This window comes from Chlamydotis macqueenii, chromosome 5 (assembly GCF_036417535.1).
Source record: "Chlamydotis macqueenii isolate bChlMac1 chromosome 5, bChlMac1.mat, whole genome shotgun sequence".
Classification (NCBI taxonomy): domain Eukaryota; kingdom Metazoa; phylum Chordata; class Aves; order Otidiformes; family Otididae; genus Chlamydotis; species Chlamydotis macqueenii.
In genome coordinates, this window is record NC_141560.1 from 37,125,186 (window position 1) to 37,150,672 (window position 25,487).

A 25,487-nucleotide genomic window follows, 5' to 3' on the forward strand; every position below is an offset into this window, starting at 1 on the left:
AGTTACAAGAGGTCACTGCACAGTGATCATTGATCAGAATGCTTTACTAAAAGCCCAGACAGGTGCTTACGTAGGGATTTGGGATACTAAGTTCAGAATCTTGATTTATATATGCGGAGGTCACTGAAAGTAGAGTAGGCTTTTAGGTGCTTCGGGGCTTCTTCGGTAAAATAAGTTTCTAGCAAAATAAATTATTTTAAGGTTTGTAAAAGTCTCCTTGCAATCATAATATTTGATGTGTTGCTCTTAGTGTGTTCTGATCTGTAGCAGTAGAGTTGATTAGTCTGAAGTTTTGAGGGATGCAGTGTTATAATTCTGCTTCTCTGTCCCATTCAACACCTGATTTGTCATCATGGGGTTGCTTATATAGGCCAACTCATTTGGTAGTGGTTTTTTGCTATTCTGAGTTGTGTGAAATTCTTTTGAGATCCTTTTTAGACTTCCCTTTGTTTTACTTCCCGGAGGGCAGGTAATGTATCAGAGCCAGCTCAATGTTTAACTAATGTCTCATAGGTAGGAAGAGAGGGAGAAAAAAACAGGGAAGGGAGACTGCGTCACTTTGGAGGAGGAGGGGAGCAAAGAAAAATGAGCTTTCTTAAACAAATCGTGTGCAGGGGGACAGGCTGCCAGGGCTCGGGCGCTTCTCGGCGGGGGCTCGGCTCTTTTCCCCGCTGGCCACGATGCAGGAAGGAGCTGGAGTCCTGAAGGAGGGCTTCCTCGTCAAACGGGTAAGTGCTCCGGTTCCTCTTTGTGCAGTTCTGCTCAGACGTGGAAGCAGCCCCTGAGCAGGGGCCAGATCGAGCCAGGGCTCGTGGTGAGACAGCCCGTTGGGTGCTGGGTTTGAGGGGCTCCTGCCTGCTCCTGGGAAAGGTGCTCCTCCAGGTCTATGCAGATGCCTGCCGGGGGAGCTGCAGGAACTGCAGGTGTTTGCTACCCTCCCTCAAGTTTGCCTGTGTTAACATTTACCCAGAGGAAAGTGAATTAGCCATCAGAATTACTCAGGTATCAGAAAGCCAGTATGCCTGTACTTACTTTTACTCTGTAAAAAAAAATACCTGGCAAACAGCTACGTGGCAGCAGCGGAAGTGGCCATGCGAGGATGGAGAGAGGGAAGATGTTTTGACAGTCTCTTATGACAGTTTGTGCCTTCTTTACAACCCAGCTGAGCAGGGTTTCCCATTTCATATGAGAGAATGTAGAACAGAATATCCTTTTTGAAGGGGATCAGAGCAATGCAAATGTAGAAATGTATTTGAAATAACTTCTTTCTTCCACACCCCTCAAGTTGCATTATAATAAAATTTTAGCGAAAATGTGGAGAAAAGAGCTGAAAGATGGTGTCACAGCTTTCAGTCATTCCAACACTTCTCTCTATAGGACCAAGTCAGTCCTATGGGACACAAGACTGCAACTTAGTGAGGGACATAAGCTGCTTTAATTACCAAGACCCTGTCTCAATGACTGAATGGTCCTTGACTGCACACAAAAAATGTGATTCAAAGGTTTGTTCAAAGCTTTGCCACGCCTTGGGAAATGCTTTTCTACAGTACGTGGCAGTGCTTCTGGTGCTAACATGAAGGTAATCCTGGTCAGGAGCAGCCGCCGGCCACATGAAACCGTGCTCTACGCAGAGAAGGGCTGCATGGCCCAAGCTGTTCCTCATCCTCCCTTCTGCAGGGAGGGCAAAGCCATTCCAGCTCCTGCTCTCCTGTCTGGGCTACAGTTGTATTTTGCGGCTCTTAAGTGACTACTGAATTCAAGATGGGAAGCCAAGGCGCCAAGTGTGTGAGAGGAACAGGTTATCGGCAGCACACTGAGCTGTAACTGCCAACAGTCTGTACAACACCACTGAGATACACGGTGTGATAGGAAGGAGACCACAAAGAAGATGACTAAAGGAACTGAGGGAGAAGGAAACAAGGGATCCAGAGGAAAAAAATGAGGAAGGGGTGGGATCAGCTAAAGAAAACAGAGCTTTCTTAAGATGAGAGTAGAAGCAACGAGATGATCTAAATGTATTATAAATGACTGAATTATGTATTGTAGTGTATTATAAAGTAAATGTGTGGAAGATAAAGAAAAAAAGGTAAGGCAATTTCCTGAAAAAGAGGAAATCTTCATGAAGGAAAGAAAAGAGCCATAGCAAAGAACATACTCTCACGAAAAATGGCAAAGGGACTTTAAAATATGTGAAAAAAAAACACTGAAGAAGGCAAAGAGAAGGAGAGAACAAACCTAAGTTAGATAAATTTTGTTTATTATAGACTAGAAGACATTAGTTCTAAAGTGCCCTGGATTTTAGAGACTCATTACCCCACCTTTTCTTGGAGATTGCTGGTTTTCCCCTTTACTCAGAGAATTAATGAGCTTTGATTCCTGCCACAACTGGACCTTGCATGTTCCTTTCTTCTAGCTATGCCCACCCTCTCCCAGGTGTCAAGCTTCCTCTCCCCGGTGCTTCTCCACTGCCTGTAGAAATGCAAGGCAGCTCCCCGCGCTGCAAAGCTGGACCTGACGCCGTCAGACAGGACTGAGCCTGTCGGTGCCAGCCCGCCTCGGTTTGCTCTTCTGCACAGCTGGGCCAAAGACAGCCGGGGGCTGTGTGCAGAGAGGGAAGAAGAGGATTTGTCTGTATTCTGGTATAACCCAGGAGGCATTCAACAGCAGCCTTCATTTGATCTTTTGCTGTTAAAAAGTGTATTTCCTTTACAGGAAACAGTAGAACAGGGAATGTTTTAGCCCAGGAAATCAGAGGCCGGTAGGATAGAAATAAAGCGCTCATTAGCAGTAAAAGGGGTTGTAAGGAAAAGCCAATCCACCCAGCAAAGTGCCCTCACAACCACTTGCCACCTACAGCCCCATCAAAGTGACCGAGAAGGAAGCACATGAAATGCCACCCAGGGTCACTGGAGAGGAGGAGTTTGTCTCCAAGTTTTTCGCGCACTTCGGATTTAGCCCTGTTCCTGCCTGGTGCTGTCAGCAGGCAGGTGTGCACGTATTTGACAGCTCTTTGAGATAATTCATGTGAGCTTTTGCAAGAAACAATTCTCACCAGCAAAGATGTCCTAGCTGGAGAAAGAGCAAAGCACCTTTCAATTGCTCCATGACTTTACAGTGATGGAGCTATGCTATTTTGTTACTAAAAATGTGTATTTCAGGGAGAACAGAACTCATGATGACTTCTTGAGTTTCTTTTCATACGGTTTCCTATTAGTTAATGATATTTTCACCTCCCTAAAAAAAGAAAATATAGTAATTTCTCAATGCTTGTGTTAAAGTTAGCTGTGTGGATTTCTTCTCCTCTAGGGACATATTGTTCGTAACTGGAAAGTGAGATGGTTCGTTCTGCTTCAGGATAAGCTGCTGTACTACAAAATTGAAGGAGGCAAGAAGGAGCCTTCTCCAAAGGGCCGGATCCTTTTGGATGGCTGCACTATTACTTGTCCATGCCTGGAATATGAGAACAGACCGGTATGACTGGAAAAATATATCTCTTCCAAGCGATGTTCACTTTCTAACTTCTCCCTAGATTTTTCCTCTCCTCCTGACTTCTTTGATTATGGCAACCATATCACTGGAGTATGTGTTTCCAGAATTAGGCTCAGCCAAAAGCGAGATGCCGTTAGCAGTATAACCAGGATAAGCAATAAACTCACTCATTGTGTCTTTGCTGTTCCCTGTGCCCAAATCTGAGACAGAGCCATTAACAAAAAAAAAAACCACCACGAACAACCCACCCCTGAACACACAGTGGGAGGAATAAATGCAAATACGTCAGCCCAACAGTGTGTGGAGGGAGGAAACAAACAGCTCAATAAAATCTGAGAAGGATGGGGAAAAAAGGAAACTTATCTCTGGTAGTTGTCTTAAACCCTGGCTGTGTCCACAAGGCACCCCTGGGCAGCCAGGTCAGACTCCCTTCTCCCTCACCAAAGGGACGTCCCTGCTGTGGAAAGTTTCCAGCAAGAGAGCTTTGGAAGGGAAAGTGCCTCCTGCGCTTCTCTGCTCACCCGTGGGTAGTGGCAATGCAGACTTCCTCAGTGGGGCCAGAAGGGAAATGACTCCATCAATTGCTGACTATTTCAGTGCTTCTCATGTCAGAAGAGCCTAGTGAGAATTTCTATTTGCTGGCAAACTGGAGATCTGGATGTGTCAAGCTCCACAGTCAGCAGCACACTCCTATGTAATCCAGTATCTGGGTGGTCTGCTCTCTTTTATGTACCACAAGCTCCATGCATGCAAACCATGCTTGGAACTGAAAACTCAGGGACTGGGGTGAAGAGGAACCAAAAAAAAACCCCCCAGAGTTGTGCCCACTATGCTTCTGGTCAAGAATGGCTCTCTACTGCTTAGGTGGGATGCCAGATAAGACTTACTTGGGTCACTTGGGCCAGTGCCAAAAGAAGCAAAATGCAAGTGGAGGACAATAGGTAAATGATGTTACTGCTTTGCCCTTCTTTCTCCACAGCTACTCATCAAACTAAAGACAAAAACCAACACAGACTATTTCCTTGAATGTTGCTCCAGGGAGGAGCGAGACTCTTGGGCTTTGGACATCACTGGAGCTATTCATGCTGGTCACCCAGTACAGGTACAAGAGCTTCACAGAATGAAGAACTCTTTCAAACTACTAGAGAATATCAGCCTCCAGTAAGTCTATGTGGTTTCTCCTGCTATTGCTGTAGTTTGCAAAGCGCCTGAGCTGATGGATGGAGTGGGTCAAGGGAAGCTCCTGTCTGCAGAGATTCACTCCTATGTGGCCAGGAGCCTCTAAACTGGCTTCTCTGCCCTAGGTTTGCACATACTTTTGCCACAGCACAGGAATGCACTTTTTCCTGACCATCATTTTGTGGGAGTGTGTGGGTTCTGCACAGGCACCTCACTGCTGGCTTGAAGACCTTCCTAGTCAGCTGCAAAGGTTCTCATTGGGGAGATGTATTACCTCAGAAGATGAAATGTCAGGGAAAGACTAAGCAATGAGATTGTTCATGCCATGTTGGAGAGCTTTCAAAGCTGATAGCCGGAATCCAGGCTAAGATTTTTAAGGTGCATCATGTTAAACAAGAGGAAACAGAGAAATGATTAACAAACAGAAAAATTACCTTAATTTGATTTGTGTTGAGAACGTAAATGGAGGCTGACTATAGCTCAGTTTGAAGTGCTTTAAATTGAAAGATACTTGTTTAGCGCTGCTATTGGGAGAATAAAGTTTTCCTATACCATACTTAGGATAAAACTTCTGGGGGAGTATCTAGGCTGCTTCCCATCTTTATGTTGGTCACCATTAGGACATCCCAGGCACTGACAGAAGTATGCTGTAATTTCTATCTGTCTTTCTATTCTACTGATGTTGTCCTGTGTTCTCTTTTACAGCCACATAGTGGAGAGAATGTCTGACAGCAGTACTGGAATTAAGCTGACCCACAACTTGGAGCAAGGCAACAGATACAAAGAGACCTTCACAGGTACACCTGCCGCAGGCAAAGAGCTTCCTCACATCTGATACGGCACGTTGCAGAGGGAAGGGAGCTTTCCTTCACGGTGGGATCAGTTGTGGCCCAGTGGAAAGTAGTGGTGCAGCCAAGCTCTCCAACACCTTTCTCTCTTGCTCTTTGGCTATATGGAAGCACACATTGGACCCCACACTTTTGGTCAACGTTGCACTTCATCAAGAGTGTGATGGTGCCAAAATGTTTCGGCAAATGAAGACCTCTGTGGCAAGAGACCATCTGTCTCACCTTGGAAGAGCACATTGTCTAGGTATGAGAGCTGCCTTTCTCCCTGCAGGTTCTTCCCTGGTGGACTGGCTCATCTCCAATAGCTTTGCTGTGTCACGATTCGAGGCCGTCACCCTGGCATCCATGCTGATGGACGAGAATTTCATCAAGCCCGTGGGAGCCCGCAGCACTGAGGCCACACGCTACAGCGACCTCTCTGAGCAGTTCCTTGATGACTCCACTGCGCTGTACATGTTTGTAAGTGATGCAGCTGCCAACAGAGGCACCTCCTCTGCCCCTCACTTGATTTGGGGCTGTGGTAAAGGGGACATGCACAGCAGGCAACCAAAGGCAAAATATGCAGGCTATGAGAGTAAACACAGAAGGAGCAGCTCTAGGCTTTTAATAGTGCTTATGCTTGCACTTTTGCTGTCAACAAAGAGCTATGTGGATAGGGAGGGATCTACAAATTAGATAATTAGGCATTAAAAGAGGTGTGTTCCTCGAGTGCAGTGCTGTGTCTACATTTAACAGAGGCCATGCTGTAGTTATGCTAAGACTCAAGGCCACAGCGCACGTGTAGGCTTTACAGCTTGTAAATCTCAGACTTACAAAGCTGAGCAGCAGGGCTACAGAGTAGAATTTACTCGGGATATATGAGCTAAAAACAGATCAAGGACAATAAAATGCAGAACTTTGTACTTAAAAGTGTGTGTAGATTAAAAAGAAAAGTGAAACCATCTTTTCCCTATTTGCAGGCTGAGAGCAATAAGAAAAATATCAGTTCCAAGGAAGAGCTACAATTCAACATCTCCGAATTAAGTGGCACAATTGTGAAGCAAGGATTCTTAGTGAAACAGGTAAATACAGTCTTTGAACTTTCACTGGGAAACAAGAAAAATGGCAGCTCTTAGGTCTTCCTAGAGAATAAATGTGATTTACACAGGCATGACTGGAGAGTTGCTGCCAGCAGAGCTAATTTGCCTGTCAGTACTAGTAGTGGTGAAGAGCATCTAGTTATAAAGACGTGAGCTATGGAACTTGCTGCTCAGGCAGGATTAATTGGATATTCTCTGTATATTGAGAGTATTCTGAAAGGTATAAAATAGTATTAAAAGTCCCACACAAACTCTAAATCCCACCAGAAGTGTTAAATTAACTTCCAAGCAGATCCACTGTTTCTCTGGTTTAACCTATCCCATCCGGGTCGTGTGGGCAGCTGTGATGTTCTGCTGGCCACAGACAAATTTCAAAGCTGAGTAGATTGACTTTAGCATGAAGTGGACATTTACCAGTGGACAGTCCCTCATGTACACATGGATGCTCTTGTGTGGTGAGACACATTTTCTTTGGGCACAATTACCTCTTGGCAGGAATTGTTTACAGGATCACCTTTAGTCTGCAAGATTTAGTTTCTGACCCTTGCTACGAACAAAATGAGGATCAGTCACGCTGTTTCAAAGTATAACACAGGTACCTGCAGAGGGAACCCCACCTGCACCCCATGGCCACATTTCTACTCTGGAGCTTTGTACACTGAGCTACAATTTTTGTCTTGTGCAAATTGGAACATCAGATGCTCCTCAGCCCTCCCTTCTCCAGCTGCCAGGGTGCAGTGAGGGCTGGCGGGGGGCTGGGTGCCAGGAGATGAATGCTGAAGGATCCCCATGGGGCTGGGAGGCCAGCACCCCCCCATCACCACAGGACATGAGAGCTGCCCAGGAGCCTCTCCCCATGGTCAGCAGCAGTAAGGGGCAGCCCTAGGCTGGCCCTGAGCCCCAGCACCAAACCTCCAGGAGCCGGGGGATGCTCTCAGGGCCTGGCACAGGCTTGCAGTGCTGCCCTGCACCGTCAGCAGCTGAGAGGGCTGGGAGGAAAGACTGAAGAGCTGCAAAAGGACCTCACATAATCCCCTCAGAGCACACGCAGCATTGTTTTTTAATCCAAGACCCCTATTTAATCTGAAATTAAGAGCAGCAATCAGGTACGTAATCACCTGGTCCTGTCACTCTGCTTTCTTGGTTCTTAGTACAAGGAAGGAGAGAGGAATTATCAATGTATGAAGAAGGATGTTAAGCAGGAAATCCTGGCTGTAACTAGGATTACAGAAAAGATTTTTCTCTGTTGGCTCCAAAACCTCTTTTTTTTCAGTACTATTTAGGTCTCCCCTGCAGCCTGCAGGAAAATGGCCATTGCAGGAGGTATTTACTGGTGGTAACTTTAATTCTTCTGTTTTGCAGGGGCACAAGCGGAAAAACTGGAAGGTGAGGAGATTTGTTTTGAGAGCTGATCCTGCTTTTTTGCACTACTATGACCCCACTAAGGTATGTGAGTGGGAAATTACTACACCCAGAAATACTCTTACAGATCTAAACATTATAATGAAAACACAATTATGCTATACATGTTTCTCTCACACAAATCTCAGTCTGAGTTCCTCTACCCATTTCCCAGGGAATAAAACCTCTCTGGCCTTACCCTGGGAGGTTATCCTTGTAGGATTTTCTATTCCTGCATCTTCCCTCCTGTCTTTTCCCCAGTGAGATTCCTTTTCCTTAGCAAAGGGGCAGCAGTCATCTTGGGATTGGTCTTCTGCTGTACCCACACAGTTTAGGACCATGTTCCCGCAGGAATTCTTCCTCGGCTCTGATCTTTCCAGACTGACATCCCACTCCTTGAGGGTAATACTGCTACTGGGATTTTTTTACATTCTTATTCCAACATTGAATAGGCTTTCCTTGATGCCAAAGTGTCTATAGGAATTTCTGCTACTCAGTTGTAAACTTGCTCATGGAATAGAATTTATCTTAATGGATATAACAATCAATGTGAGCAACCCAGAAGGGTTTATGGATCCATCAGCCCCAGATGCATAGGGTACCACAAAGCCCAACAAGTTGCTAAAAAAACATGTATAGAAATGCTTTGTGTGACTTCTAAAGAAAATACAAACAATATAACAGTGAAAAAAAGCTTATGGAGCTGGTTCCTTTTTTGTTGCTTGTTTCTTTGTGGGTTTCTTTTTTTTTTTGCACTGCAACTCATGCTTGTAGTGCTATAAACTCAAACTGCAGAACCCGAAGATCAGACAAGAGAGCCAGCCTACTAGTGAAAACAGAAAAATGTTTCCCATACAGTCTCAGTGAAAAGCAGCAAACAAAAAAACTTGCATAATTATTTATTTTTTTAATAAAATTGTTGTTATTGATAAGACTATCCATAAGTTTGAAATGTGATTGTTAGCCTACGCTTGTGCTTTTAATTGATCTCCACCATTTCCAGCTACAACAGAAAAACATCTGAGACTGAAACAACATAGTAATGCGTTTAATTACATGTCTTAATTGACTTCTCTTGTGACATGGAAAGACTGGCACTCCACCTCCATAAAAATAATTGATGTGCTCTGGGAAATTATTCTCATGATTGTATTTTCCAGATAAGCCTAATTTCCTTTTTCTTTGCAGGAAGAAAACAGGCCAGTAGGTGGATTTTCTCTTCGTGGCTGTCTTGTCTCAGCTCTGGAGGACAACGGAGTCCCAGCAGGTAAGCACAAGCCCCTAAACATTCATACATACGTATTCATGCCGTAGCAATACAGTCTTTGGGTGAGGGTTTGTCTGGCTGGCTATATGCACAGGTAGGCTGGCCTTTCCTCTCCCCTTGCAAGCAAGTGACGAGGCACATCACAAAAAATCCCCACACTGCTGAGCTGTCCATACCAGAGGGGTTTTTTTTTTTAGCGTTATTTCCACATATCTTGGATGTTCCCCTTTTTATGAGCTTTTCTCAGTCTGATGACCTCTGAGACAGTCCTAAAACACTGATTAATATTTCAGAGTTAACAGACAAAGAGGAAACGCTTTCTTTTTGGATGTTGTTTAACTCAAAGTCTTGAGGCACCCCTGATGCCATCCCTTTTCTGTTTGTCCTGTATACTTATGCTGTTACCTTTTCCTTTTTGATCTGCTAGATCCCAAATGTAGGGGAGACAGAAAGACAGCAATACAAAAACCAGTTCTGCTAGTGAATATGCTTAGCTTAGGCATTTGTCTGGAACCTCGGCGTCACAGATAAGTGTTTCCACTGTTAAAGCAATTTATTTTATGACAGTAAGCACAATGTGTGGATCTCAAATAGGGGGCATCTTTCTAAAGACAAAAGAACAGGGTCTGAAAAAGATACAGTCCAAAGTGGGGGGCCATGATGAACAGTAGAGCTCCTTGCTAAGAGGAACCTGAAGATTGTCAGGAACAAATCTTATCTACTGCACAAACTGGCAGGGAGTTCACCCCTCCATCATATAACTCAAGTAAGACTTTCCATCTAAACAGTGGCTATTTTATATAGAAAGCATAGTACACAGTAGTTCATACAGTCTATGTGAGGGGTGTCTGTACTATATCTTTATTTTACAGAAGGGAAATCAAAGACACAAGAGCTTTAGATGTCTTATCCACAGTGAAATGGAAAGGTCTGGTACCCTAATGTACTAAATTAAAATTAGTCTCTATGAAGCTTCCTATCTGCCACAAAGCATTTACCTGTGCACCTTCCTGATCTGTCATATTTTTTTTCTTTGCAGGAGTGAAGGGCAACGTGCAAGGCAACCTCTTCAAAATCATCACAAAAAATGACGTTCATTATTATATCCAGGCCAGCTCCAAGGCAGAGCGAGCACAGTGGATTGAGGCAATCAAACCACTGACATGAGTAAGGTGGACCCCATGTCAAATGAATAGTCACATTTGTGACCAAGTTTCCTGCTTTCATTGTCTGGGAGTGTTGGTTTTCCCTTAGATAGTCTATATTTGTTACTTGTATCACCATGCCACCTAGCAATTCCTGGCAGACCAGCATCCCAGGTGCCTAGGAGTCACAGAGGTTCAGAATAATTCCCCACCAAGAACTTACCATCTAACTAAGAGACAAAAGACAACAGGTGGATACAGACAAATGGGTCTTTACAAGGAAACAATAAGATATACTATTCCAAGATGGAAGAAAATAATTCTTTTGTACATGTATTCAGTCTATATCTGACAGATCCAGGTTGTGCTTTATCCCAAAGCAGAAATGTCTTGCTCCTTTCCCTTTGTAAAGGGGCTTATAAACTTAATTGGTTAAGATTGACTGAATCAAAGTCATAAAAGGTCCTGGTGTCTGAGGCTGCCTTTCTGGGTATACCACAACAGTCTTGTGCTAAGCCACAATGCAGCTGCCAGGATAATCACTATTGTGAAACAAACCAGGAGTCTTTCTGTCCATCCATCTGCTCTGCCATTTGGTTCTCTGTTAGGCAGGAAAAGACCAAAGGATCCTCCTCTGCACTATAAAGATTTTTCTTATGCTAGTAATGGCCCATAGCAGTACAGGAACCTGAGTATCAAATCAGACCAGTGGCAGTTGTTCCAGACAATCACTGGTGCTGAATATACTGGAAGAAATCACTCAACCATAAAAGCAAGAGTTTTCCTCCTGATTATCACCATAAGTCCATTTATGTGAAGTACCATTGGGAATGAGAGCTCTAATAGCAGTTCTGACTATTGCTTTTTCTATTTTAAGCCACTAAATTTCTCAATTTTTGTCTAGTAAACTTGACTTTGGTATCATTACATATTTTTAAAAGTTCAGTGCATTTGAATCTCCTGTGTTCTTTAGACATGATTGTTCTCAGAGGGCAGTTTGAGTATATGAAAACAATGGTTTCATCCACTGTAAATTTAGATTTATATAGTAACTGAGACAATCTCTGCAACACCAGAGGGTAGAATGGAATGTATGAAATGATTAAAAGACCCAACCAGCCTGCTGAAATACTATTTTCTTAAAATGTCACGTGTTATCTGAGTTCTTGTATCTGAAAGCCAGACTCTGCAGAGCCTCCAAAAGCCCTCTGAACACAGCATGCTATATATCTTTCCTGAGGTCACAGAGGAATTTGATAGCCCTCTATCCACAGAACCATGTCTTTGCAGATTTTTTATTCTCCAAGTTATGTACTGATAAAAAGTCTCTTCATCTAGAAACTTTCCCTTTATCCTGTGTTATACCCAACCAATCATAACAGAGCCAAAAACAGCAGCTATGATATAACCTTATATATATCTTAGAATAGCCATGTATTTAGGACTTTTTTTCTAAATCTACATCAACGAAATAACACCACAACACTCAACCTACATTCAGATATTTAACAGAGCTGGTACAGAAGTTTGCCAGCAAAGATGCAGTTTTAATGAGATACAAGAAATGGGCAATGCAGTTTCAGTGACAGATACCATTTCCTAGGGCTGGTCCAGAGAAGACTGTGAAATCCACAGCTGTTGAAACCTTTCAATTCACGAGAACACTACCTGCAAGAGATAGAGAAGGTGGTAAGGCATTTATTGCTCTGTACTGGGAAGCACAAACGACTTTGTGCTGACTGAGCAGAGCTTCCAGGAAAAGCAATTCCCTCCTGATAACATGAGCCTTTCTGGGGCCCACCAGACTCCCTTATTCACTTATAAGGCAATCTTCTGCTTCTCTTTTCTCAGTTCCACCACCTGCTTATTGCCTAGTTCTTTTCACAAGGGTAACAGCCACCCCACTGCAGAGGACCAGCCTCCACCAGCTGGCATGCCTGGGGGTTGGGGGACCATGAGAGTGTGAGATACTGCGTAGCATCATAACTCTTGCAGTTTGGGAGGCCAAGAAAATATCTCAGCAAAGGCCTCTGATTTACATAGACCAGACATAGGTCTGCAATTGCTGGGTGTGTATGAGAAAAAAAAAAAAGTGTATATTTCAAACACATCAGTAAATGAAAAAGATACAGTTCCCACTCTCCAGAATCAGTCAGGGGAAAAAGATAACACACTTCTCAGACAGGATAAAGTACATTTGCCTCTGTCCTCTGGTGATATTGTAGTCTCCTTTTTTTCAAGCCACTTTGGTAAGCTTGACGTCCCCCGAGATCTGCAAAGCTTTCACCAAATTCAGGGGCTGAATGCGGTGAGTGAAATCACAGAGCTGCCGTCCATCAAGCAAGACTCGTATTTGCTGGTGCTCACATAAGAGCTCCATCTGCAATGGAAAAGGACAGAGGAGACAAGTGGCAGAGCTGATTTCCCCAGCATGGACTTAGAACCCCACGTGATGGGGATAGTGATGCACAAAGTCTACTAGTTCTTATGAAATGCCGCTAATAACCTACTCTCTGCTGAGATGATACTGTAAAGCTCCTTATAGTGACTTCTCTCACTAAGACTAGAGAAAGGAATGGATCTCTCCCATCAGGGCTTGAACTGTTGCTCTCTGTGCCGCACTAGACTAGTTAACCTGTCAATTTCAATAGTTAGCTATTTGTGATTGTATATGTAGCCTTCAGCCTTTCTCCCTCCCTTTTCTCCACCTTAATCGTAGTACCCGCAAAATTACCTTAAATGTGTCGCCTGCTGTAAATGGAAAGTAGGGAATAGTCTTCTCTTCTCTTCCCCATTTCCCAGCAATTCGTGCATTTCGGGTGATGGTTTTGTCACTAAAGTTAACTGTAAATAACAGCCCAACATCTTTGTTTGCATCCACTGGATCACAGAGAAGAGTCACTGAAAAGCTGAAAAAACCCAATTAAATGGCTGGGACTTTCAGAAATGTGAAAGGACATGGTGAGCACACCAGGAGCCTATAAACCCTAGAGACAGCTATTAATTTCTTGTCAGACTGAAACATGGGACTGTGCACAGGCTTAAAAGCTGCAGAAAGGGATTAGAACAGGTTGGTCTTTGTTTCTCCTCTGGTTCCAGGTAGGATGCTAGTGACTTCTGATGCTGTTTTCTCTTTCTTGTGACTGGAATCAAACACATTTACAGATGAGCCAATTCCAATTCGTAGCATGAGTGAGTTATGGAAAACTCTTCACCAGTGTTGATTGCAATGGAGTCGATAGCTGTAGATGCAAAAAAGTGTAATGACAGCACAGTTGCTGTCTTCCAAACTAAAAATAGCAATGAACCTTCACCTCCTGCGCCAAAACTACCAGTTTTCAAATGGTGTTGATTCCAGCCCCCCGCAGACAAACGAGATTGCAGGTTCAAAATTGCACCTCTTCCTGGAAGAGAAATGCCCCTTGTGTGCCCCCTCCGGTTCACAAGGGCAAGGAGTAGAAAACGCTGGCAGGGCAGTTAGGAGGTCCAAACAATGAATTCTTTCTCACCTTTTAATGTCAATCTAAGAGCGGGAAAATTAAATAGAGCTGTAAATTATGAATCTATATTACTTTTTTTTCCCCCGGAAGAGCACAGACCCTCAAGAAATCATCTGAATTTAGAAGACAGGTAGGAGCATGGGGATATGGGAGGGGTAAAGCCCCCACCAGCCTCTTCACCTACCTCTTGGGGTTGGAGTGTACCACCCCTATGACTGTGAGTTTCATGGCTGGTCTCAGGCCACCTTTAATTTCACCAACATACTGCTCCACCTGCGGGGAACAGTGAAAACACTGTGGTAGGTCATGCCATGGGTAAACCGGCTTTAACGGCTGCTTTGGTCACCTCATATAGCTTGATTTTATTTTTACATGTACAAAAGAACTTAAAAATATTTCTGGCCTAAAATACTTCTTGATATAAATTCTGTCAGTTCTTGTACCTGTGGTGAGCAAGAGGGCCGCCATAACCGAACAGCCTGACAGGACTGCCGGCTCCGGCAGGCAGGTTATGGCCAAAACTGCTGTCAGTTAGATGAGTGGCTGCTGTCGGTGCTCCATCTGACTGATATGCGTGACTGAGGACCCTGACGGCATGCCTCAGGTGGCCCTGGGACGAGCAGCCACTCCCCAAGACCAGAGCAGGTGTTGCGGCTGCAGTGACCCACACGTCTCCCAAGGGACAGGACCCAGACAGCTGACACACCTGGGGCGAGCCGGTGATGGCTGCTGTGGCCAAATGACACAATAAACCTTGCTGCAGCGCTTCATGCAGCAGAACAAAAGCTTTGCAGCAGCATGATGCAGAGCGCAGACTCAGTGTGAACGGACTCTGCCAGCTTAAATTTGTTGCCAGATTTTGGTAGGCCAGCCTGGCACCAGCAGGCTTTACACTGGGCCAGGTAGTCTCTGTCCTGCACCATAAGAGCACAACCCAGCATAGATGCTGCCCCACCGCTCCAAGCTGACAGAAAGGCAACCGTGCCCTCACAGCTGATCCCAGTCACACCTGTCTCTGTCCCTTTTCCAAAGCCAGAAGATGGCTTCTCAGTGAATCTACTTTTGTCATGTTCACAGAGACCTGTAGCTGCAAACACCACCCAAAGATCAGAGCTACATTTACTTGCTCCAAGTAATTCTGTAACAGCTTCAACTGTCAGTGGATAAACTAATACAGGTGATGGCTGACATGGGAAAAATAAAAGACATAGCTTGGAAACAAGTGGTAGGGACGTTTTGAGGCTTCAGTTTCAAAAATGGCTTTAAAATGTAAATGCCAGAGTACTACATGTTACCGTGTAATCACTCTCTATCCAGAGCCACTTAGAGAGAAGCTGCTCTAAAACACGAGGTGTTATTAGCAATTTGCATAACACTGATAATATTCCAAGGCACTGCACAGCAGACTTTATTGTAGATAAAAAGCGCTTTGTCGTTCCAGTGTTCCAAGGCAAAAATTCTGACATTTTCTGCTAGAAGACCTGCACAATATACACACAATTTAGTATTTTGACTATGAGAAGCACTACATCAGTATGGGAACCCACAGACTTCTGTTCACAATAAATGGACTTCCATTCAAGTGTAAGTTGCTACATGTATTTCATACATATTTTTAAATTTTGGAAAATATAACCAATGTTAGGCTTTTAAATTACTGAATGCCAGCTTGCTTAACGGACACAGAAATTAAAGGTGAAAAATCTTTTGCCTATTCTCCACAGTCAATGCCTATACTCAATATCTTCTGCTAACATGACTTTAAACAATTTATTTTCCACCTTGACATTTACATCCAGCCACCCTTACAGCTTCACAGATGTACCAATAAACATGTAATTCCTAACAAGGCCAATATTGGAAGAAATTAATTTAAAAATGCCCTCAAAAATGACAGCACTACTGCTAATTGTTATTGAAGTAAATTTACCCATGCAGGAGTGGACAAGTGACTCCAGCAGGTATGTTTTGAACTTTTTAAGAGAAGAAAAGTGTCAACCACCTGAGATGTCTTTCATGAGGGAGCAGCTCCTGAAGTAAGGAGTCTGATGGTAAGGAGATACTTTAAATTGGATAAAGCAATTAGAGAGTGAGTAATAGGCATAAAAGATCCCATGCTAAATGAACTCCATCCTCATATAGGTCCTGTGTCCCATAAAGCTCCTTCCTTGCCTACACAAGAGATGAAACGAAAAACAGTACCCCAAATTGAAAGTGCATGTTGAGAAACTGTTTGCACAGAGCTGCACGATATTAAGCACATTCATTAAAGGCACAGAAAATCAGAACTGAATTGATCAAACGACAGCCACATGTTTCAACACTGACAGCTTGTCCTGCGCAGCTGAAGTAAGTTCAGAGGCGTGACTGCCCACACACCATTTCTCTGCTCACATTGAGTTGACAGTACAGATGAAAAATACTCAGGATGCTGTAGGAGGTGATGGTACAAACTCCTTCAGCATCTTACACGGTTTATCGGTGGGTCCCAGCACGTGCACATGGACGTAGCCCCCTTCCCATATTTTCTGCTCAGGAGCCCCGGGTACTCGCTCGGTCACTTACTTTGAGACACCTCTCCTCTGTCATCACCGCTCTGCCTCTTACACTTGCCTCCGCCACAGCAGTCCCCGGAGGAATTTTTGGTTTGTGTGTCAGGACAAAAACAAACAAAAAGCCCAGAATAAAGGGAGGATGTTGTGGGGGGCTTATCTCTGCCAAACACCAGCTGGACACCACCCAGCCGAGCAGCTGAGTCACAGCCCTCCACGCCTCGTCCTGCCAAGGGAAGCTCACAAATAAGGGTGCCAGTGTGGGTGAGAAAGCAGGGGGACCCTGGGGTGGGGGGCCCCCGCCGCCCCACAGGGGAGCGCATGGTGAGCCTATGTCTGTATCTGTATCTGTATCTATTACCTATATGTTTTTTATAGAAGTATTCAAAATCATGTGTGTGTGCCTAACACACTGTATTTGTACATGTAATATATATAAGTAACATGTCATTTATTTAGATACCGTTTCTGTCCTCTCTCAAAGGGGTAAATACAATATATATCCCTACATAGAACTGTATCTACAGACTGAGGTATACATATGGGGTTATACACCTACACAAGGGGTAAATACACACACATATGTATATACCCCTATATGTATACGTCTCTCTATATGTGTGTATGTAGGGGTATATAATTTACGTATACACAGCATCCCCTCTGACACTCCTCACCCCAGATCAGGAACATCCCACATCCTCCACCCCCTCACAGCCCCCTCCCGCCCTCGGGCAGCGGGGCTGCCCCACTGCGTGCCAGGGGGCGGAGCTTCAGGCACAAGCCAATCAGAACCACGGGAGGCCCGAGCACGGGGCGGAGCTGGAGTGAGTTAAGAGGAGGCCGCGGGGCGGGGCGATGGGCGGAGACAGGCGCGGTCAGCGGGGAGGGCGGGGCTTGCGCTGCCCGCGTTCCTGAAGCGGCGTCAGGCGCCCCAAAGAAAGATGGCGGTTTATTTACATTCTGCGCCAGCTCGGCCAATGGGCGGGCGCCTCCCGCGTGCCCGCCCGGCGGCGCGGTCAGCTGAGGCAGTGCCCAAGATGGCGGCGGCGAGGCGTGGTGTTGCTGGTGCGGTGGAGTAGAGCCCAGCGCCGCCGGGGAGGCCGTTTCCTGCCCCTCCAGGTAACGCGGGCCGCGCCAGGACGGGCCCGGAGGCTGCCGGGCCGGGCCTTGCGGAGGGAGGGCGAGGCCGTGGGTGGGTGCGCGGTACAGCGTGCGACTCGGAGCGAGCGGCCGCCCCCGCACGCAAAGACAGTCCTTCCCCGCCGGGACGGGCGGCCTGGGAGCTCGTGTGGCGGTGGGGAGTGCCGGGAGCACCCCGCAGGCCGCTGGGCACCCCGCAGGCCGCCCCCCCCGGGGCGGTCAAGGCTGAGCGGCAGCCCCGTTGTCAGCCCGCGGTGCCTGTTGTCGCCTTACCACCCCCCCCGCCTCTGTGGGAAGAAGCCCCTTGACGCTTGGCCTTGGCTCTCCACCTGTCCTTGCCCCGGGACGCGCTGTCACTGCGAAGAAGAAATCGGGAGTGCGATGGTCCTCAGAGCGCCCTCACGGCATCTGCCCTCGCGTGTAGCCCTGCCCCAGGTCGCCTGCTGGTCCTGGGAAGATGCATTCTTTTGGAAATGAAGAAGAGGTCTCTCTGGAGCGGCTCTTTGGGTTTTTCTGCGAGTGCATACGGCATGGAGACTGGGAGCTTGCACAGGCCTGTGTGTCTCAGCTGAGCCAGTGGCATGAGGATGGCCGCGAGAAGGTGGAAGCAATTCTTCAGGCTCTGGTAGCTTGTCCTGTGGGAGTTAGGTAAGTAAGGTACTGTTTTGGTTCAGTAGGCCTGGGTATGACATGAGGAGGAGCAATTAATTCAGTTAAGACAGGTGGAATCTGGGAAATAGCACTTGCTTCAGTGCTGAGGTGTCTTGAGTGCATCTAGATGTGCTGGTATCTGAACGTTGACATCTATCACCACCCAAGCACTTAGCAGGCTGCCCAGCCCACTGGGGTAATGAGCTGTGTTCATTTATGCAGTTGACATAGTGATTGATACAAGCTTAAAACTATTGGGAAGCATTTCTGAATTGATTTTATTAGATTTTACTGAAGGATGAGAAGGAGAAGCAACAACTCCTGAAATTACATTCCTTTGACACTAAACTTTGGTTAATTTAGAAATGCAACCACTAAGATCAGCACTGTAGTTATTTAAAATGTTCTCTTGTTTTGAGCTGTCGAAAGACCTTGACATTTCTAAGAACTTAAACTCTGGAAAATTCAAATCATGCTATTGATTTCTTATTTGTCTTGCACTGGATTTTGAAATGGCGTTGGTTTTACTCAATCTTGGTTAGTGTTGATCTCTGCTTTTCAGGTGGGTGCATATGAAAAGTGACTTTATAGCACTTCAGGGAACATTGGTATTCCCCCTCTCCCAGCAGATGATCATACTTTTTCACATTAAAATTTGTGTAACATTTTGGTAAAGGTTCTAAGGAATAGTGTACATGTACAGCAATTAAAAGGAGTCTGAAGGTGTGCACATGGTTAGATGAATAATGCTAATGGCCATGTGAGACATAAGCATTTATGATCATTTTATCTTTGATCATTGGGCTATCACATCTAAAGGCTTTAGTTAGCAGTGTTGAGATTTTTAAAGGCCAATAAACTATCTTGTACTTTTTCCTACTCCCTCTGACAGTACTGAATATGTTCCCCAACTGTGCAGGTTTTGGAATATGTGTATAAGTGTATATGTGTATAAGTACTGGAGCTTCTGAAAAGCTGATGGAAATTAGAAATATTCTTTGTTTAATTAGTACATTACTTTTTTTTTTTTTAGTTTGGACTGCAAACAGTTTTAGAGCTGCACTTGTGCTCCTGTGACCTAAAACTTAGTTTCATTTTTTTAAGTAGTCTAGGCAGAACAGGAAATAGCACTGTTTGGCAAGCAGTCAGCTTTCAAAGAAATCTGCTGAAGTGCTCAAATAGGGTTATACAGACTGAACTTTAGACCAGAACTAAATTTCATTGTTTTGAAGCAAAGAGCTGTGGCAGTAAGTAGTGTTGGTATCTGTCTGATCTAAAAGCAGTTCTTCTCACAGCAGAAATCATTGAGTTAATGTGCAAGTAGTACCAATATTCTGGTTTCTCTGCATTCTCTTCCCATCTGACTTGTCTTCAGCTATTTAGTCATCTTTGGTTTTGTTTTACACAAAGAAGTACAGAAATCAAAATGACCTCTGACAGTGTTTTCCAGGATCTCAGAGATGGGAATGACCTTGTATAATTCAGTGTACATGCTTATTGCTTTTGTAGATGTGGACAGAATTCTAGCCCTTGGAGAACTGTATGGCTTTGGCTTCTTGTGCTGGAAAAATGGCTTGCCAGGAATCAGGTACAGAAACATCTAGCTGACTTCCAAGTGCAACTTATAGCTCTGACTTCTAGCTGACTTCCAAGTGCAAAAACTCTGCCTTGGTGCTTATTTAAATTAGAGACTGTCCTGCCTTTCATGGAAATAAGTTCTCAAGGTAGCTGGAAAGGTGCGTTGCTTTTGTTTTTAACAAACTTGTCAAGAAACAACTGTTAATGTTCTCCACACTGGAGAGAAAAATTGAGATTTTTGTTGTTGTTTAGGTGATTGAAGTTGTATTTTTAACATTGAGCATTTCTGTAAATGGAAAACATGAGTGTATTGACTTCTGCATTTGTGTAGCACCTTTCTTACCTTAAAGATGAAATAGCTCAGACAATTCTTCATAAACTTTAGATAGTGAGGGATGTGCTTGCTATATTGCTGTTTTCAGACAGACAGGTGTGGTATGTTTCATGAGTAAAGGAGAAACTATTTTTTTTTCCTCTTTTTAAAAAATTAATACACTAGGATATGTGATCATATTTTTTAAAAAAAATAATTTGTTCTCGTCACTACTTAGACTTGGGTTTTTTTCTTCACCTGCTGAGGAAAGGTGTCTCTGATTGATGGGATTGTAACTCCTGACAAAGTGACACTTGTCTTTGTTTCCAAATGTGTAGATAAATGGAATCCACTGGTGCAGGAGCAGAACCTAATTGTGGAATAGCCTTTAATTGAGAATTAGGTATCTTCAGAAAGATATTTCAATCTGCCTCAAAATGTTAATGAAATAGCTAAGATTAGGTTTATATGATAATGTGAATAAATAACAGTTTTATTGGCTAATGTCTTTTCCATTCTCTTACATTGTTTCAGAAAACTATGCCAGTTGTTCTTCGGAGAGAAACTGACTTTTTATTATTCTTGGAAGAACTACAGAGAGATGTCTCTGAGGAAGTCCTAAAGGTGAGCTACTTAGTATGCTCTGCTTCTTGTTGGTTATGCAGAATGTCCAACTCTATCAGGAGCAAAGTTAATGCTTCCTGCTATCTTGACCGCCTGAAGTACTAATGTGTTATTAGTCTTTTATGCAACTGAAAGAGACTGTAATTCAGGTCCTTTTCTGAAGTTAATCCGATGTGCCTGCAAGTGATTTCTCTGGCTAGGGAGCAAGCTGTAGGCAGGCAAGGAACAAGCTTTTCTACATAGCTTGGACTTCAGTCCTGACTGCAGCTACTTGCCACAGTCTTGTATCTGTAGGCATCTTTAGTAATCATAAAGCTAAAACCCACTATGAGCCAGAGTAAACCATAGTCAGCCAGCACATCTTAAAAGTATTGTATTTTCTTTTTCTTCCTCCTAAGATCTTGATTTTAATCTCCTCTGCACCCCTTTGCCCTCTTCCTGGAAGTTTTTGGCTGCTGTACTATTATTACTGACATTGTTACCATCCCACCCCTTACTGGGAGAGCTAATTGGGGTTTTTTTGTTGTTGTTTGCTTGTTTTCCCTTTCCTAGTTCTGTAATTGTGGCTTTGTTTCTGTTAGCAAGAAAAATTATTGTTGCTTGAGAAAGAAGTCCATGAGATGGCTTCTGAAGCTATTGTTCAGTCTTAACCAAGTTTGAAAAAATAATGTTGATGAGGGTGATGCAGTTGGTAGATAGATGGTATGAATCTGGAAAAGCAGGATAAAAAAAAATGAGAAGAGTGGACACTAAGCATCATGCTCTTACTGACTTACGAAGATACAGACACATCAACATGTTGCTAAGAGGTAGAATACAGTAGTGCTTCAGCCATCCCATAGGAGCTCCTGTGCGCCGCTTATGAGTGCATGGCCCACGTAGTGTCGTTGTGTATTATGGGATTTTTTTCATATTTTGTAACATATTCAGGCATACGCACTCTTCTAGGAAGGATATTGGACAAGGTGGACCATTATTAATGGCTTTCCTAGGTAATACGATGTTTCCAGATTGATTTATCTCCTTGCTCTCAAGTTTGTCCTGTTTTTAAATAATTTATTTCCTTCTTTCACTAGAGTCTGAAAGGCTTACTCTTTTGTTATTTCCCTACCAGGAGCTGTTTGAAGCATTTAAGTGCACCCAGAAGAAGCGCATCACAGACAGGAAAGGAACAGAGAGCTGTTCTCACAGATTCAGTTTGGATGTTGTTTCAGCTCTCCGGAACCTTTTGCTGCGGGCTCCCCAGAGGGCAAAAGCCCTGCTGGAGTTCTTCCAGGAGGAGCAAGGCACACACAACTCCTCACTCCAGCAATATTGGTCTCTACAAAACATCTTTGTTGAATTTCTTCGTGATTCCTTGAAATCTCTGCAGAGGCTTCAGTGCAATTCTGAGATTTCAGCAGAACTAGATCAAAGAGAACTAGTAGACACAGTTTATGCTGCTCTTAGTATAGTCACTTTTGAGGTGGAACATCAGGCAGATGAAATACGGCACCTGTTCAGGGAGCTCTTGGATGTATGCTGGGCTGAAGGAAGCCCACTGAGGGAGGAGAAGCTACTAAGCTGTGTGCTGAAGAAACAGAGCCATGGCTTGTTAAGCCTGTATAGCAGTGTTCTCATAGAAAGAACGAAAGAAAAATTTCTGGTGTCAAAATCAATACAAAAAGGTTCGTTTCATTTTTTTGCTTTGTTTTCATTTTGTGTTTGACAAAGCCATTGAGGCATTTGTCACAAAGTCTGATGTGACAAAGAGATGCTAAGAGATGCCTTAACAAGCCGTGGAGTTTTGTAAAAGATGATGCTAAAATAACTTAAAGCAAGGAACTGGCAGAGGAATCTCAGGACTCTCCCTACATTTCTGCAGTTTATGCTGCCTTCTTTTTTGAGCACTTCCTTTGCCACCCCTTGGTGTACTCTATTTTAATCTGCTCAATGTTTCTTGTGCTGAAGTTCTTGCTTGTAACTAGAAAATTGATGCTCTTCATATCTGTATAAAGTTTTTATTGGTTCAGCTCCAGCTCGGGGTCCTCTGTCTTGGAGGATGTTCCATTTCAGGCCAATAACAGTTCAACTACCTCAGTAATCCCAGAATGTTCAAACTCCTTAATATTGGAAAAGAAAACTTCTAGAAGTGAAGGAGATGTGGAGTGGGTCAGTATCCCAGCTGGAAAAATGCAATTACCTGCTTGCTTGCTACAGCCCAGCTGTGGTTTTTGTACCAGTTACAACTTCACACCTTCTATCTGGCTCCCTATGACTGGTACATTTAATTGAGGATCTCAGTGGAAGCTGAATGGCAAATGGTGCCCATGCTCTTGTCAGGGAAGTGACAGGTGAGCGTACAAGGAGGAAAAAACTAAAATGCCTATCCTCTTTTGCTCGACTCTGTACACTGAGGTGTAAGTCAGTGGGGTTTGTATCCTCTCTCCTCCTTTCGGTCATAGGGATTGCTGAAGGGAAGTTCTAGCTGATGTGGTGTGGCAAACTCTGACATTTCTGGTAATAACTACAGTTAGTGCTTCCTCCTGGGGGAGGAGGAGTGGAGATATGGATACCTTCAGTCTCGCTGGGAGTAGTTTGATTCTCGCTTCGCACAGATCTAAGTTCCTGTGCTGGATAAGTCTTTGCTAAGGCCCTGCAAAGCAGCATGGTCTCAGAGCACAAGTGAGAATTTATGCAACGTACAGATAAGATGCATATGACTGGAGAAAGAAAGACAGTGTGACCCAATGCAAACAACCCGTGTGCTGAATGGGTTTCTGCTATGTTAACAACTGTCCAGACAGTTTCCTGGTTTCCTATCTGACCTATTTTGTTTTCTATCAAATTTCTCTGCTTGACTTTCTCATTATCCAGTGACAATGTCTGAGAGTCTTAACTGTTAACAGGTAACTGGTGTTCAGTATTTCAGGAAATGTAGAGTGTTTCTTAGTTTAAATTAACAGCAATTATGCTTCTTTCAAAGGTTCCCCTTTGTACTGGAAGGTAATCTTGTTGTGGTGTGTTTTAGGTTCATCTGAGCAGGTGGATACAGAGCGAGCTGTGATGAGTTTGTTTGCAGGTCCCAAGGAGACTGCTTCTTGGAAGACTGCCTATTTCTACTGCTTGAGCAGCAGCAAGCACTTTCTGGAACAGATTCTGGTATGACCATAAAATTTAAGAGGGAAACCCAATGGAGGCTTGAAGTCAATCCCCATATTGAACATATCTTGGTGCACAGAAGCATTTTGTATTCAAGTAGTCCTTACTAGGGGTCATGACTTACAGGAACAAGGGGCTTACTGGTGATAACTTCCGCACTTTCAATTATGTGATGAACTAAAAACGTTCAGTGAGACTTTTGGAACAGCTTATCTGCATGCAGACTGAAGACTAGATCTTCAGGATTTAAGAAGTCCTGTGTTCTGCTTGTAATTTTGTTGGATATGTCACTTGATTTACCCCATGACCTTGAACTTACTGCTTTGCTTTTCTGGTGCTGGTAGACTTGTGGCACTGCGAGCTTGAAGACCTTCTGAAAAATGGTATGAATTAAATTGTTTGAATGTATTCACACAGATAGAAGAAATAGAACGCAGACAGGTGGTCACTGTTGAAGTGCAAGTTTTTAAGGTTGAACATATTTCCACTTCTAGATAACATGCTGGTTCAAGTTTTTTACATAATGTCCTTGACAGGGACATAATCAATAGAAAGAACGTAAAGACAATGTAGTGAGGGTGTGTGAGTTGGCTCTGTAGTAAACATTTGATGGCTTGGAAAATACAAGTTTAGGGATGTTCCAGATGCAGAACTTCACTGTTTTAGTGAAGTGACTATTCAAAGGGCTACTTGCGTACATAACCTGCCAGACGTATGGGTCTCTGCCTTTTGGAAAGATAGATACTTCTTCCTTTTGTTTTCTAGGTCACTGCATTAACTTTACTGAAAAGAGAAGACTACTCGGGCCTGAACAGCTTGTTGAGGAGAGAATTCAAGCCCCTTAGCCGCCTCTTAGTATTGCTAGGATGGACTCATTGTCAAAGCCTGGAATCAGCAAAAGCCTTGCTATGGACTCTTCACAAAACTCAGGTAAATTGGCAGAAAGTAAGTGGCAGTATCCCAGTCCTGAATCCAGATAATGCAATTTGTTTGCTTAAGTTGTTGGTTGGGTTTCTGATTGGATTTTTTCCTGTCTTGCAAAAAAAAAGATTTCTGAAAAAACAACTTACAACCTCAAATGGTGATAATCTAAACTTTCAATAAAGAAATAAAACAGAGTGTTTCCAGTGAGAATATTAATCTTTCTCCAAAATTAATTTTAAAAAAAGCTGAGATGTTAGAGTTGTGTGTAGGTAACATTATTGGACACTTGCCTTTCTTCTTACTCCTCAGCTGTGAAGGGAGTATGATTCCTCAGGAGATTCTGAAAGTTTGTCTTGCCTGAGCTGTTCAGCCTTTGCTGTTAACATGAGAGAGAAAGACTGCACCAGTTGTTGACTAGTTTTGAAAAGAGCTGGGGAGTGTTTGATTGGTGTGATTTTGTCCAGTGAGTCATCCCTGGATAGTGACTAATTCTGGTCACAACTAACTGGAGTTCAGCAGCAGGGTAGCTTGGAAATTCCCCATACCCATTCTCAAAATGAAATTATAAATGACAAGATCCACTTTCTTTGGAGGAGTCTTCACCTTTAAAGAAGAGAGAGTGTTCAAACTCTGGGGACGTAGTTGCAGTTCAG

General features: G+C 43.9%; 3 protein-coding genes across 8 annotated transcripts in view; 2 read left to right on the forward strand and 1 right to left on the reverse strand.

Moving 5' to 3' along the window:
- The first annotated feature begins 550 nt into the window (after positions 1-550).
- On the forward strand, positions 551-11,620 carry PLEK2 (pleckstrin 2). The gene is made up of 9 exons (XM_010128684.2): positions 551-728; positions 3,307-3,471; positions 4,469-4,650; positions 5,374-5,465; positions 5,788-5,975; positions 6,476-6,577; positions 7,958-8,041; positions 9,185-9,263; positions 10,303-11,620. The coding sequence occupies exons 1-9, from the start codon at positions 681-683 to the stop codon at positions 10,428-10,430; spliced, it is 1,068 nt and encodes a 355-aa protein (XP_010126986.1). The 5' UTR covers positions 551-680; the 3' UTR covers positions 10,431-11,620.
- A 274-nt stretch (positions 11,621-11,894) lies between these two features.
- LOC104475142 (galectin-related protein A) lies at positions 11,895-16,646 on the reverse strand. Its single transcript, XM_010128686.2, has 5 exons — positions 16,474-16,646; positions 14,093-14,181; positions 13,143-13,317; positions 12,604-12,788; positions 11,895-12,076 (listed from the first exon to the last, which is right to left on the reverse strand). The coding sequence occupies exons 1-4, from the start codon at positions 16,495-16,497 to the stop codon at positions 12,645-12,647; spliced, it is 432 nt and encodes a 143-aa protein (XP_010126988.1). The 5' UTR covers positions 16,498-16,646; the 3' UTR covers positions 11,895-12,076; positions 12,604-12,644.
- Positions 16,647-17,451: 805 nt separating this feature from the next.
- The window catches only part of ZFYVE26 (zinc finger FYVE-type containing 26), a 51,167-nt gene continuing 43,131 nt past the window's right edge, over positions 17,452-25,487 (forward strand). For 5 of the 6 annotated variants that reach the window (XM_086747933.1, XM_086747934.1, XM_086747936.1 and 2 more), the window contains exons 1-7: positions 17,452-17,582; positions 18,028-18,251; positions 19,764-19,842; positions 20,680-20,769; positions 21,884-22,436; positions 23,780-23,910; positions 24,676-24,840. In XM_086747933.1, the coding sequence (XP_086604059.1) occupies positions 18,061-18,251; positions 19,764-19,842; positions 20,680-20,769; positions 21,884-22,436; positions 23,780-23,910; positions 24,676-24,840 (1,209 nt within the window). In that variant the 5' untranslated portion in view covers positions 17,452-17,582; positions 18,028-18,060. Of the gene's footprint in view, positions 17,583-18,027; positions 18,252-19,763; positions 19,843-20,679; positions 20,770-21,883; positions 22,437-23,779; positions 23,911-24,675; positions 24,841-25,487 lie in introns of those variants that run through there. The other variant, XM_086747938.1, reaches the window with a different exon arrangement.